This window comes from Microcaecilia unicolor, chromosome 10, assembly GCF_901765095.1.
Source record: "Microcaecilia unicolor chromosome 10, aMicUni1.1, whole genome shotgun sequence".
In the NCBI taxonomy this organism is placed as follows: Eukaryota; Metazoa; Chordata; class Amphibia; order Gymnophiona; family Siphonopidae; genus Microcaecilia; species Microcaecilia unicolor.
In genome coordinates, this window is record NC_044040.1 from 24,066,880 (window position 1) to 24,082,515 (window position 15,636).

The 15,636-nt window shown below is 48.0% G+C and overlaps 1 protein-coding gene across 1 annotated transcript in view; it reads left to right on the top strand.

Moving 5' to 3' along the window:
* Window positions 1–15,636, top strand: part of NCAPH2 (non-SMC condensin II complex subunit H2) — an 82,274-nt gene that overhangs the window by 41,753 nt on the left and 24,885 nt on the right. Inside the window, exon 14 of the mRNA XM_030217111.1 lies at window positions 5,237–5,290. Coding sequence (XP_030072971.1) covers window positions 5,237–5,290 — 54 coding nt within the window. The remainder of the gene's footprint in view (window positions 1–5,236; window positions 5,291–15,636) is intronic.

A 15,636-nucleotide genomic window follows, 5' to 3' on the forward strand; every position in this document is an offset into this window, starting at 1 on the left:
TTTGTTTTTAGTGTGGAAGCAACACCTTTAGCAGGGGTAGCTGAGATCTTTGATGGTAGAGGCCCTCTAAACCCAGTAGTGTTGCCCCTGATGAGCTAGCAGAAGCAAGAACTTTAAATATAGTTCCAATGCTTTCAACTCAACTAGAATGTAGCATTAGGATTCATTGTTTAGGTGCTATTTGTGAGAAGTTAAATTCCCAGTTGAAACTATACCACTTGGTAGCTGGGGTCTAAACTCTTCCTTCCTTAGCATCCTTACCAGACCAGTCCAGAACTTGTGGCAGTTGTCCGTCGACTAGCAGGTGGAGATAGAAAATACACAATTGTGTGCTTTGTACCATAAGTGCACCGTATAGCTCCAACTCCTCAATATTTCTCTATCTCCAGTTGGTAGAGGATGGTTCTGTGCAGCTTTTGGGGTGATTTGCTGAGGCCCACTCTTAGACCAGTTAGTTAAATGGTCCCAATGGAGCATGGGGTAGATGTTGTGAAGCGAATTTGTCTTTTTAAGGGGTATGTTCAGAGGAGTCTGCTCCCCCCTCTTTCTCCTCCTTTCTTCCTTGGCAACCAACCAAAAAAAATAGGAAAAAAAACCTGGAGAGATTTTATACAGGAAGGATTGTGGGGTCTGACAAGTTTTCAGTGTTAAGAGCCTTCTTCCCTCTTTCAGTCCCTCCTGGGAGAGCTTAGGAATGGGGATAGTGTGGCTGTAATTAAGAGCCAGCCTTTCCAGAAGTTATTCACTCTATACTGAGTTTTGCCAGCAGTAGTTATTCCTTTGTTCAGCCACCCATCACCACATGGCAGTGCCAGTGGAAGGAATGAAGTGCCGCTCCTAGTACAGTGTCTTGGGGCAATGTGCTTCATGCAGATTTGCTTCATTTTCACAGCCAGAGCTGGGGGACAACCTCGGGGAGAGCCCAAGTAGCACTGGGAGATGCAAATCTATGTCTAAGGGGAAGCTTCAGCTCCTTCAGGGCTAGCCTGCGGTTCCCTCATAGAAACAGTGGAAATGGCAGTTATTTTGTTTTCTTATGCTCCTTCAGCTGAAATAGATCTGATAATTCAGGCACTCCCAGCTGCTTAAAGTTCCTCTAGATATGAAGTGATGAGGGAAACACAGGTTCTAGAATCTGGAGAAGCTTTGAATATTAGTAACCTATTCTCTCCAGACTTTGTTTTATTGCTGAAAGGGCTCAGGGCTTTCAGGAGGTTCTTTCCACCTCCAGAACTTCTAAAAAAGGTTAAGCTTCAAAATGTATAAGGTTGGAGTAGTTGGATCATTGGGAATCCGTCCTTTGCTTTGGCTGCTACTTTTATCCAGGCGCCTTCTGTGGCTTCGAGGGCTTCTTGTTTAAAGGAACCTTTAGAAGAAGGGGAAATTCCCATGAGACCCCATAGTGGTAAAGACTGGTTTGTTTGTTTGTTTGTTTTAGTAGGGAGGGAGCTCCCTGTTCTGATTACTACATTTCTAGAAGTCCTTAGCATTTCCTCTACTGCACCTTAGGAGCCCTGTGTTTGGGGATTCCGTTTTGGAATGGAATAAGAGAGCCACCTAAAGCTTCCTTTTATGCATCAAGCTATTCAGGCTCATACTACAGCCAAATGGGATTAAGTTACTCTTCCCATGTCTAAGATCTATCCTTTAATCTCTGAGGGAAAGGATAAGTTCAAGCATCCAGTGGTAGGTGCCTTAGTAACAGCTATTACCAAGAAACTACTATTCCAGTAGGAGAAAGTTCAGCTCTTAAAGACCTCCAGGATCCCAAGGTGGAAGCCTCCTTGAAGCAATCTTTTGATGGGGCTGCCTTAAGCTTCCATGTTTCAGTCTGTAGTGCTTATGTTACCAAAGCTAGTCTTTGATGAGATCAGCAGGCTAGTAGCCTGGAGCAAGGTCTGGGGCCTCAAGAACCAGATGAGTGTACCCCTCTGGAAGCAGGGCTAGCCTACATGGTTGATGCTGTTTGAGATTTAATTCAGGCTCTGGCAAAAGATATGACTCCGGCAGTGTCGGCGAGATTTCGTAGCTAAGAAATTGGGCTGCAGACTCAGCTTCTAAGTCGTACTTAGCACACTGCCTTTTAAAGGCAAGTTATCATTCAGGGAAGATCTGGAAGAATTAGTTAGAGGCTTCCAGAGGATAAACCTGGAAGAATTAGAGGCTTCCCGAGGATAAACCTAAGTCTTCGTCTCTGTTTCAGAATGCCAAAATTATAGACCAGGCCAATATAACACCTTTTAATGTTCCTATTTCAAACCTAGGCAGTTCTATTTTTGGGGGGACAAAAAAGAAGGAAGTCAAGGAGGTTGAACCGCCAACGTCTCTGTGTCCATTCCTCAATGTTGCTAATAAGAGGACATTTGTCCAAGTTTGTCAGAGTGGACCAGAATAACATCTGATCAATAGGTACTAGACAAGATCAGAGAGGGCTACAAAATAGAGATTCCCTACCCATTCAAACATTTATTTTTAGAGTCTTCTTGCAGAGCTTCGACCAAAAGGCAGGTGGTGTAATCCACATTACTGAGTCTCCTGGATTTCCTGAGAACTACAACCAACATCACCCACAACAAAAGGACACCCGCTAGACATGCTAGCCTACAGAATGGAAAATCATCAGAAGATGAAAATCTGAGATGCACTATGGTCACAAACCCCAAGGTCAGACCATCACATACATTCTGGAATGACCAGAAAGGGAAAAAAAAGAGAACTCACAATGCCCAACCCAACGCAGAAAACAAGAGGAAAAATAGACGCTGACCAATTCTAGCACAACATAAACCAGTCATGTGTTAGACCAGCATGATATAACTACCTTCCTGATTCAATGGGATGAGGAAAGTTGTACAATATTGGACAAAATAGCACCAGAGAAGCTGAAAAATCACCACAGGAGAACAATGCACTCGTGGTTCAAACAGGAACTATCACAAATGAAAAAAGCATGCAGGAGACTTGAAAGGAAATGAATTTGCAATAAATCTGATTAAAACAGACACAATGGCGCAACATGATCCAAAAATATAAATTGGAAATCAAGAAAACCAAAGTTAAATATTATGAAAACAAAGTAGGGAGAAATCAACTAAATTTCAAAAACCTCTTCAGGCTAGTGAATGGTCTGCTGGACACACAAGATCTGACAACAGACAACATCCCTAGGCCCAAGAACTGGCCAACTACTTAGAACAGAAAATCTCCAACAGAAAATGAGATCTCCCCACCCCCATTAACAACATAGTAGAATACCTGGACATAACATTCTGACCTACTGTATTGTTTACTGTTGAGAGCTGAGGTAGTTGTTGCTTGTTTCCTAGCAGGCATCGGGGGCGTGGCTGTGAGGAGTTGGGTTGTTTTTGGCTAATCTTGCATCTTTGGTGGGGGGGGGGGGGAAGCCTCAAAGAAGGATTGAAGGTAATTGAGCACATTTTGGGTGACCTTTCATGGTTGCTTATTTGGGGCTGTCTTGTTGGCAGTCTATGGCAGCGGCAGCCCAGGAGTTTAGGCTGTGTTGGCTGGGGACTCTGCATGTTGAGAGGAGTGCTCTTGTGGTTTGTTTTTTCTCTTTCTCTCCCCTCCCCCCCCCCCCTTTGGGGTATCTGCTTGGCTATTCGTTGTCTGGTTTCCTAAAGACTTCACAGCTTACTTGAAACTCAGTGGTTCTCGGTCTCTATCTATTGGTAGAAGTGCATAACCCATCTATCTAGGTCTAGAGGGATTAAAGGAAAACAAATTAGCAGGTAAGACCTAATTTTTCCTTAGCTGTTACCTCAGCTGGAGGAGGAATGCTTTGGCAGTCAAAAAAGCCTTGGCTTGATTTTCATCAAATGAAAAGAGTAGACAGAAGGAATCTAAATGAAGAATAAGAACAGGCACATAATTTATTAGCATTGTCCTATGGCCCTGATGGCGAACCTATGACACGCGTGTCAGCACTGACACGCGTAGCCATTTTCAATGACATGCGGCGCCGCCGCAGTGTGGTCCGCCCTCCCTCCTCGCCCCCGGAAACTAACCTTAAAGCCTCCTTTCACGTCGCAGCAAGCAGCAGCAGGGCAGGCCACTCCTTCCTTCCGTGTCCCGCCCTCGCCTGACGTAACATCCGCGAGGGCGGAGCACAGAAGGAAGGAGGAGAGGTCTGCCCTGCTGCTGCTTGCTGAGACGTGAAAGGAGGCTTTAAGGTTAGTTCTGGGCCCGGTAGCGGGTGGAGGGGGGGCCCAGCGACCTTGGGTGGGCAGCAATCTCGGGTAGGGGGGGGCCGGGGCGGTCCTAGTAGCAGTGATTTTTCTCGAAGTGACACGCCACCTGAGTTATGCTCAGTTTTTTGGCGAATTTTGACACACCAAGCTCAAAAGGTTGCCCATCACTGTTCTATGGTATTCAGGACCATCACCATGAATGGCTCAGAAGACCAAAACCTTACCCTCTGGGAGATTGAAAGCCAGTTTCTGACTGCCCTGTTTATGATGCCAGTGTTTAATCATGACGAAGTATAACCTTCACAGAGTGCCAGATACAACTCTGGCCACCTTGTTGGGCAGACTGTATGGTCCGTTCAGGTTCTTATCTGCCAACATTTACCATGTTATATTACTATATAGGAGCCAGAGTCAAAGCACTTAGACTTTTACAGTTCCATAGGTTACAATGTAACTTTCTAAGTCTAAGTGCTTTGAAAATATCCCTCCACATGTAGAATGAATAGTAGAATGTTTATCCTCTGAGAACAATAGTACTCTCAGCCTTTAGTTTTGGTTATTGTTATGTTTTCATCCTATGAACTTTCCATTTCAGCCAATATTTGTGTAATATCTGGTCCTGTTATTTTCCATTTTGTCATATATTTGTCTTTAAATTCGCTTGCCTAATTTATAAGATCTTTCATGGAGATTGTTAGCTCATCTACAATTTCATTCTAATAACAGAAATAGGAGGTCATCTTCTATCAAAGGGATAAAGCTATTCAAGATATTTAATCGGCTTCTGGCTGTTCAAACCCCCAAATTATAGAAATATCTGTATCCTTGTGTAAACCTTGAACTAAACTTTTCTTACTTTAAGAACAGTCTAAAAAACTCTCTTTGGTAGGTTTGTTTCTCCTTCAAATCCCAAGAATTTGACTTGGTTTCTTGTATGCAAACCACTTTGAACATGGAGGTATTATGCGGTATAGAAGTACAAAGTGAATACATGTAAATTCAGTAATCCCTGCTCTTATCATTTCTAGATCACGATGGTGAAGATACTAGGAAAAGCAGGAGGAAAGGGCCCACGTTTGCTGGTAAGTATAGGTGCTTTGTGAGCCTGCTGATTAAGTTGTGCAATGAATTGGGGGCTTCCCTGGTGACAAGTTGTATTCTCTGTAGATTAACTGATGAGGAATTATGTGCTGCGGTAGCTTGATGCAATAGAAACTTGTATTTTTGGTTGTAAAGTTAGTTATCCTATAGGAAATGACCATTAATTTCCCAGAAGTTTTGAATTTGTAAGGAGGATAAAACAGAAAGAAATGGGAAAATTTGGAAAGAATTATACTTCAATAACAATATAATGCATGGTGTATACACATTTTACAGCAAAAGAGGGGGAGAAGGGAAAAACGTCCACAGTATACCAAAACAGGAAAGAAAAAGGTGGAAGACAACAGCTGTTCCAGGATAAAATCCAGACGTCCAAATGTGTCCTGATGTACATAATAGTTCGAATGTACATAGTAGTTCAGAGGCTGCTTATTTCTGTGCTGTGCATTCTGCGGCTGTTTTCCCACAGCAGGTGGCAGAGTTTTCATTTCTCTTTGTCACATTATTCTCCAATATTTTTATTGCGTTGTTGACAGTAAAGACCCCTGAAGAAGGCTTTTCTCAACCAAAGCACGGCCCGTGCTGGGTCAAAATTGTCTGTGCACTCTACACACTTTGATCAAGATTGTCCATGTACTCTACACACTTTGGAGAATTTTTTTTTTTTTACTTGTTTGGAATAGGGGCGGGCATAGATTAAAATTTTTAATCGTGATTAAAACGGCATGCGTTTTGGACCATGAAGTGTAATTCCACAAAATATAATACTGAAACTGAAGTGAAAATCAATATTTTAATGGGACTGTAACTTAAACTTTCAAAACTGTCATATGCCTTTTTAAAATTCTTTTTTTTTTTTGTTTTAAAGACTTTATTTAAAGTATAGGAACATCATTACATGCAACAAGAAAAGGCGACGGGGACACTTCATTGCCTTCGCACTAGACTGAGATAAATACATAGAACATGTCCAAAATTACCCCCCCCCCACCCTCCCTATTCCTTCAAGTACCTCCACCGTCAACACTCAACCAAACCCTGCATCATAGACACCTGCCTGCCCATCTTCTCACTCCCAGCCCCCATAAACCCCAGTGAAACCAACAGTAATACCTAAAATCGGTAGGTACAAATATACAAGCATAAACAGAAAAGCAAAAGAAGGGTACAAACTGCTGCATAAGTGCAAAGCAGCAACCATCATTCTCCAGCTCCAAATATCTCATCCATATACGTAGGTATTGAGACAAAGTTCTATTTTGGGTGCTGTTCACAGAGCCATCCCAGCTGTACTCTCATATGACAGAGTTTAGGTGAGTGCTGCTTCCACTGCTGCGCAATGACCATTTGAGGCTGGGGACTGTACTGGGAGAGAGAGAGGAAAAGGGGTATGGCTGGAATTGTGCTGGGAGGGGTGGGGGAAAGAAGTGCCACGACCTTCAGGGAAAGACTTTTTGGTTACAATGCTGTAACCAAAAGATTTTCCCTGAAGGTCCTGACACACATTATTTTGTATTAGTGCAAGCTAAACAGAATAGCATGTGCTTGAATGAAACCAAAATGCACATTATTCTATGAGACATGCAGGTTTTATTCTCACTTCTCATGATAACATTTCTATATAGCAATATATTTTGGCTCCTATGCCAACAAAACAGGAGAAGTCCGCCTCACAGATCTCTCATGATCTCATGCTTTTGTCTCCCTGGAACAGCACTGGTTGTTGTCTTCCACCCTTTTCTTTCCTACACACATTTTACAAAAGATAGTAAAGAGAACAAAATAGAACTTTCATCATTTGCTTTACTGTGTTAACAAATGTTGGAAATTCTGGGCATCTGAGGATTGTAATTAATTTTCTGAGAAATTATTCTGAAATTAGTTTTAGAAACAAAGTTGTCTTCAATTTCTGATTGAACCAACTGCAAACAAAAGGTATATCAATGCGCTATATTTGTTTAAAGTCTTTCTCCCGTTTCATGGTTGGCCCAGCCCACTACTGAACTCCTTTTTTTTGTTTGTTTTTTTCTGTGCTGGACTCCAAATGAGGTTCCTTTATAAGGTGTGTGCCACTGTGTATAAATCCGGCCACTCAGTCTATTGTACCAGTGCTATTCAGGAACTGGCAGATGGGGTAGCAGGAACCCATCTTGCAGCTTCTGGCCAATGGGTACAATTTATGCAGGAACCACAAACAAAACTCCTGGACTTCCTGACTGCTGATTGTAATATCCTTGAAAGACATGTCCTTATTGTTCCAAACAGGATTTATTTCTGTTTATGCTGTACCTTAGATTTTGGAGACAGCAGCAGCAAGCCGCCAAGGATCACACAGGCAGATTACCCTACCTGTAAGCTACACTACATGTATTAAATTTATTTTTTTCAGTCTTAAATTCTGCATTAAGATATGACACCTGTTATGCCATCCAGACACTCAGTATAACCTTTTTTGCCAGTGAGACAGGCTTTACGAATCAGCTGATAATCACCCCTTCCCTGTAATGCAAATTTTATCTAAAGGAGTCCCACTGCTGAAAAAGGTATCCTAGAGGCTATGGGAGTTTCCAAATATTGTAATATTGTTTTCCAAAAAATTGTGTGTTCTGACAGTCCCAGAATGCATGAAAAATGAATTGTTCTCCAGGTTACATTTTGGGCAGAGTGGAGTCTCTATATCACCCCCCCCCCCCCCCACCCCAAAAAAATTATTTAAAAAATTTTGGAATTCACTTCTGTGTACATATTTCTCCTTTCTTGCAACAGAGATTAATGTTTCTATGTATCATTTGTAGAGCTGTACCGAATTGCATATGTAATCCCCTATTAGGTTGGGGATTACTAGCAGAGTAAGTCCCTGTAGTGAGTCACTGGAGGGAGTAACTGGGAGGTTCCTGGATGGGAGGAAGCTAATCCCGAGGGGAGTAGTTTTGAAATAAAATGCAGAAAGAAAAGGCACCGAGAAGAGTGACAAGAGGGAGGAGACTAGGAAGAGATAAAGTTAAGTGTTTGCTCTGTGGGGGTGGGGTTGGGGGCTTTTCTTTCTTTTGGGTTTTGGGCTTTTTCTTTTTGGTTTTCTGTTTCTGCTTTGTGTCTTTGGTTGCCTGCAAGCCTCTGCCAAGTGACAAGAAGGAGAAGGGGGATCCCATATAAAAAGAAGTGAATCCATTGGCTAAGGACAAGGAGAGTTGCTACTAAGAAAAACAGTAACTCTGAAGGAGAGCTCTGGGTGGGCAGCCCAGCCCAGGAGCGCAGGATAGGAGCCAGGGAGTGTCCGTCCTGTAGCCAGGGTGAGCCAATGCAAAGGTCACCCTGGTTGTTGTTGTTGTTATTATTATTAACATTTGTATAGCGCTACCAGACGCACATAGCGCTGAACACCTGACACAGAGAGACAGTCCCTGCTCAATAGAGCTTACAATATAAAATAATACAGACAGACAAGACAATTAAGGGCAAGGGAAGTACTGGGCGAGAAGGAACAAGGGGGGAGGCAAATGAGTAGTGGCTAGGAGCCAAACGCCGCAGTGAAAAGGTGGGTTTTCAGCATAGATTTGAAAACAGGTAGAGATGGAGCTAGACGTACAGGCTCAGGAAGTTTATTCCAGGCATAAGGTGCCGCGAGAGAAAAGGAACGAAGCCTGGCGTTAGCAGTGGAGGAGAAGGGGGATGACAAGAGAGATTTGTCCAGTGAGCAGAGGTTACGAGGAGGAATGTAGGGAGAGATGAGAGTGAAGAGGTAATGGGGGGCTGCAGAATGGATGCATTTAAAGGTCAGTAAGAGAAGTTTGAACTGTATATGGAAGCGAACAGGGAGCCAGTGAAGTGACTTGAGGAGTGGGCTAGTGTGGGTATAACGATTTTGGCGGAAAATAAGCTGTGCTGCAGAATTTTGGACAGAGCGGAAGACCAATGAGAAGTAAATTGCAGTAATCCAAGCGAGAGGTGACAAGGGTGTGGACAAGGGTTTTGGTTGGAGGTTAGACCAGGAGGGTCTGAACCTGAAGCATAGAGAGGAGCACAGCCTTTGGGGATAGGCTCAGACTGGAGCTGTACAAAGTGTAAATAATCCTGTTTCAGAGTGCCTTGTAAAATATACACTAAGGGAGGAGAATACAGAGGTTCCCCTGGGGAACATCAGAAGGACAACTTATTTAAAGATTGCACAAAGTGGTGGAGAGTTTATGCAGTGAGAATGTTCCTGTGGTTTCAAGTTGAAGAATAAACTGTTTGAGTTTTAAGATGCTGCCTACGGAGTGGTCATTTTGGCTGGCCCCCAAGACAGCCTACTTTAACTGCCAGCCCTACTTCCCACAGGGGTTTTGGACTTTGATTTTTGAGTTTCTGGGGGCGAAGAGGGTAACCCTACCCGCTAACATTTCTTTCCCCAGGTGGAGGCACTGTGCGCTGAGTGAGTGAGGGTTCAACGGAGTCTGCCCTTCGTGGGGGCTGCATCCCACTCGGACCCTGGACCCAGAAGTGCCCAGGCAAAGGGGCATTGCACATTTTTTACTATTCGGCTGAATAAGAATAATGAAAAATATTATTTGGCCGAGTATGAATATGAATAACGGGTACTGAACTTTAACATAAATAATAAATAAAGCAATGTGAAATCAGAGAGAGAGTGCTATTTCAGTAGGATTTAGCACAATAGAGCCCCAAATTATTTCTATTTGAATTTGAATCCGTATTTGGCCGAATACAAATAATGTATTCAGGGCCAAATCAAATTGTGGTGCAGACTTCATCGGTTCCCTTGATTGGCAGAGGTTTTTTTTGTCTGCCTTTGTGGTTTCAGGTCTCAGTATCTTCGCATATGGTGAATTCCCACACAGAAGTCTGGACCTTGCTGCTCCCAGGTCACTCAGCTTCTTGGCTGCCCTTGCAGCCTTTCTTCAGCCGCCTTCTCCAGGCTACTCCTCCTGCCAGCATTTTTAGTCTGCCGCTCACGTCTGTCGAAGCCTTGGCTATGCTGGCGTGAGCTGACCTCTTTTCCTGGGGGGAGTGTATTTCCCACCTCAAGCTAAGGGGCAATGTCTCCTCAGGGTTGCCTGGCCTTCTCTTTCCAAGCTGCATAGGCAGCTTTCAGCTCGTGCTGCATTTGCAGGGGTGTGTGCTGCCCTCTGCTGCATTTACTGGATTGTGGGGTTCCTTATTTTGGTAGCTGCAGTTCTAGGCCACTTGGACTGCTTTTTCTCCTTCCTGAAACATGACCATTTTTCTCCTCTCTGATGTAGGGGCAGCTGGCGGCCCCTGTCTGCATGATCATCTAGTGGTGCGCTGCTGCAGTGGCCGTTTTTGGGGCATGTCTGTCATTCCAGCATGGCCTCCGTAAGGTGGCGATCCCATGCGGCATCGGGAGCATTAGAATCCTGGTTGTCTGACCTGTTTTTCAGTCCTTTGTAGCATTGTCAGCTTTCTGCTCCTGACTGCATTTGGGGACTTTGACTTCAGCATTTGGAGCATTTCCACCTCGCAGCTCTCTGCACCTTTAGCCATCTTCGGGCCGTTCTCTGCTGGGCAGGTGGCATGGTTGTGTCTTTTTGCTTCTACAGGCACTCCAGTGTTATGAGCTCTAGCTGTGTTGGCCTCAGGCAGTTCCTATAACTATTGTCGGCCTTTGCCTCACAGTGACAGCTTCAGCTCAGTTCACGGCTATGGCTGCTTGGTTAGCTTGTGGCTCTATGGTATCAGCAGAATTCGATTCTTTCATGGCTGTTGATCTTCTGTTGATACATGTGGAGTGTGGCTCCCATCACTATACAGCACAGTTCCCTTTATCCACATGCTATGCTGCTCCGTATTTTGCTGTGGAACAAGTTTTGTATATACCTGTTGGCTACAACACATTCTCCGAGGACAAGCAGGCTGCTTGTTCTCACTGATGGGTGACGTCCACGGCAGCCCCTCCAATCGGAAACTTCACTAGCAAAGTCCTTTGCTAGCCCTCGCGCGCCCGCGCGCACCGCGCATGCGCGGCCGTCTTCCCGCCCGAAACCGGCTCGAGCCGGCCAGTCTTCTTTTGTCCGCACTCGGTACGGTCGTGTTTTCGCCGTGTCGAGCCCCGGAAAGTCGACCTCGCGCGTCCAATTTGTTTTGAGCGTGTTTTTTTTTTCCTTCGGGAAAGCTTTGTCTTAGTCGGGAAGTGCTCCGGAAACCCCCCGCCGGGTTTCGTGTAAATCCTCCCCGTACTTCCAGCTTTTTGCCCCGGTAAGTTTTCTTTCGTCGACGGGGTAGGCCTCTTTTCGGCCTCGGTCGAGATTTTTTCTCCCTCTAAATTTTGGTGCTTCAAATTTCGCCATTTCGGCTTTTGATTTCGCCGGCGTGATTTTTCCGCCCATGACATCGAAGCCTTCCAGCGGCTTCAAGAAGTGCACCCAGTGTGCCCGGGTTATCTCGCTCACTGATCGACACTCGTCGTGTCTTCAGTGTCTGGGGGCCGAGCACCGCCCTCAGAACTGCAGTCTGTGTTCCCTGCTTCAAAGGCGGACTCAGGTAGCGAGACTAGCCCAGTGGAACGTGTTGTTCTCGGGCTCTTCGTCGGCATCGGCACCGGGATCTTCGAGTGCATCGACGTCGTCAGCGTCCAGACCATCTTTCTCGGCCGCCCCTGCATCGAGTGCATCGAGGCATCGGGCCTCTGCATCGGCGCCGAGACATCGGATAGCTGCATCGACGTCGGTGGTACCAGGACCTCGTCTGCGGATGTCGTCGGACGGTGGTGCATCGGGTGGAGTGCAGGTGAGGGCTGTCCATTCCCCTGCTGGTGGCGGTGAGCCCTCGGGTGGGTCTCCTCCTACCCTGAGGGCTCCTGCGGTACAGCCCCCCCGAGATCGACCTTCTTCAGTCTCGGCCCCGAGGAAGCGACGGATGGATTCGACGTCCTCCTCGTCGGTGCCGGGGAGCTCCGGTGACATGCTTCGGAAGAAATCGAAGAAGCATCGACACCGGTCTCCTCCCCGTGTCGGCACCGAGAGCTCTGGGTCGCCGAGGGATTCGGCACCCAGCAGGCATCGGCACCGAGAGGACCGCTCACCCTCTGTTCAGGAGGTGTCGATGCGCTCCGCTCTGGACAGCCCGGAACAGCCTCCACGCCCGGAACAGGTACTGACGTCGACGCCTGCATCGACCTCTCAGCCTTTCTCTGCAACCACTCTAAACGAGAGCCTCCGGGCCGTTCTCCCAGAGATTCTGGGAGAGCTGTTGCGCCCTACCCCTCCGGTACCGGCGGTGCTTGCGCCACCGGTACCGTCGAGCGTGGCGCCGGCTGGCCCATCGCCCAGGTTGAGGTCCCCGACGTCGGTACCGCGTGCGGTGCCGACCGCGGCCACCTCCCAGGAAGGCTCCCCGACTACGTCGGCGGAGGGAGCTTCGCCGATGCGGGCGAGGGAGTCTACCTCTCGACGCCCCCATCGTGGACGGGGTTCCACGGAGTCGAGCAGGGCGAGGTTGCAGACACAGGTCCGTGAACTTGTGTCTGACACCGAGGGTGAGGCCTCGTGGGAGGAAGAGGAAGATCCCAGATATTTCTCTGACGAGGAGTCTGAGGGTCTTCCGTCTGATCCCACTCCCTCTCCTGAGAGACAGCTTTCTCCTCCCGAGAGTCTGTCTTTTGCCTCCTTTGTCCGGGAGATGTCTACGGCCATCCCCTTCCCGGTGGTTGTGGAGGACGAGCCCAGGGCTGAAATGTTTGAGCTCCTGGACTATCCTTCTCCACCTAAGGAAGCGTCCACTGTTCCCTTGCACCATGTCCTGAAGAAGACATTGCTTGCGAACTGGACCAAGCCGTTAACTAATCCCCACATTCCCAAGAAGATCGAGTCCCAGTACCGGATCCATGGGGACCCAGAGCTGATGCGCACTCAGTTGCCTCATGACTCTGGAGTTGTGGATTTGGCCCTAAAGAAGGCTAAGAGTTCTAGGGAACATGCTTCGGCGCCCCCGGGCAAGGACGCTAGAACCTTAGACTCCTTTGGGAGGAAGGCCTACCATTCCTCTATGCTCGTGTCCAAGATCCAGTCTTACCAGCTCTACACGAGCATACACATGCGGAACAATGTGCGGCAGTTGGCGGGCTTGGTTGATGCTCTTCCCCCTGAGCAAGCCAAGCCTTTTCAGGAGGTGGTCAGGCAGCTGAAGGCGTGCAGAAAATTCCTGGCCAGAGGAGTTTATGACACTTTTGATGTTGCGTCCAGGGCCGCTGCTCAAGGTGTGGTGATGCGCAGGCTCTCATGGCTGCGTGCCGCCGACCTGGAGAATAGAATCCAGCAGCGGATTGCGGACTCGCCTTGCCGTGCGGATAACATTTTTGGCGAAAAAGTCGAACAGGTGGTAGAGTCTCTCCACCAGCGGGACACCGCATTCGACAAGTTCGCCCGCCGGCAGCCTTCAGCTTCTACCTCTACAGGTAGACGATTTTTCGGGGGAAGGAAGACTGTTCCCTATACTTCTGGCAAGCGTAGGTACAATCCTCCTTCCCGACAGCCTGCGGCCCAGGCTAAGCCCCAGCGCGCTCGCTCTCGTCAGCAGCATGCGACTCAGCAAGGCCCCGCGGCTCCCCAGCAAAAGCAAGGGGCGAGCTTTTGACTGGCTCCAGCAGAGCATAGCCGACATCCAAGTGTCAGTGCCGGGCGACCTGCCTGTCGGAGGGAGGTTGAAAGCTTTTCACCAAAGGTGGCCTCTCATAACCTCCGATCAGTGGGTTCTCCAAATAGTCCGGCAAGGATACACCCTCAATTTGGCCTCAAAACCTCCAAATTGTCCACCGGGGGCTCAGTCTTACAGCTTCCAGCACAAGCAGGTACTTGCAGAGGAACTCTCCGCCCTTCTCAGCGCCAATGCGGTCGAGCCCGTGCCATCCGGGCAAGAAGGGCTGGGATTCTATTCCAGGTACTTCCTTGTGGAAAAGAAAACAGGGGGGATGCGTCCCATCCTAGACCTAAGGGCCCTGAACAAATATCTCGTAAAAGAAAAGTTCAGGATGCTTTCCCTGGGCACCCTTCTCCCCATGATTCAGCAAAACGATTGGCTATGCTCTCTGGACTTGAAGGATGCCTACACACACATCCCGATACTGCCAGCTCACAGACAGTATCTGCGATTTCAGCTGGGCACACGCCACTTCCAGTACTGTGTGCTACCCTTTGGGCTCGCCTCTGCGCCCAGGGTGTTCACAAAGTGCCTAGCTGTGGTAGCAGCGGCGCTTCGCAGGCTGGGGGTGCACGTGTTCCCATATCTCGACGATTGGCTGGTGAAGAACACATCCGAGGCTGGAGCCCTGCAGTCCATGCAGATGACTATTCGCCTCCTGGAGCTGCTGGGGTTTGTGATAAATTACCCAAAGTCCCATCTTCTCCCAGTGCAGAAACTCGAATTCATCGGAGCCCTGCTGGATTCTCGGACGGCTCGCGCCTATCTCCCAGAGGCGAGGGCCAACAACTTGTTGTCCCTCGTCTCGCGGGTGCGAGCGTCCCAGCAGATCACAGCTCGGCAGATGTTGAGATTGCTGGGCCACATGGCCTCCACAGTTCATGTGACTCCCATGGCCCGCCTTCACATGAGATCTGCTCAATGGACCCTAGCCTCCCAGTGGTATCAGGCCGCCGGGGGTCTAGAGGACGTGATCCACCTGTCCACGAGTTTTCTCGAATCCCTGGATTGGTGGACGATTTGCTCCAATTTGACTCTGGGACGTCCCTTTCAAATTCCTCAGCCACAAAAAGTGCTGACCACGGATGCGTCTCTCCTGGGATGGGGAGCTCATGTCGATGGGCTTCACACCCAAGGAAGGTGGTCCCTCCAAGAAAGCGATCTACAGATCAATCTTCTGGAGTTGCGAGCGATCTGGAACGCTCTGAAGGCTTTCAGAGATCGGCTGTCCCACCAAATTATCCAAATTCAGACAGACAATCAGGTTGCCATGTACTATGTCAACAAGCAGGGGGGCACCGGATCTCGCCCCCTGTGTCAGGAAGCCGTCAGCATGTGGCTCTGGGCTCGCCGTCAAGGCATGGTGCTCCAAGCCACATATCTGGCAGGCGTAAACAACAGTCTGGCCGACAGGTTGAGCAGGATTATGCAACCTCACGAGTGGTCGCTCAATTCCCGTGTGGTGCGACAGATCTTCCAGGCGTGGGGCACCCCCCTGGTGGATCTCTTCGCATCTCAAGTGAACCACAAGGTCCCTCAGTTCTGTTCCAGGCTTCAGGCCCACGGCAGACTGGCGTCGGATGCCTTCCTCCTGGATTGGGGGGAAGGTCTGCTGTATGCTTATCCTCCCATTCCTCTGGTGGGGAAGACTTTGTTGAAACTCAAGCAAGACCGA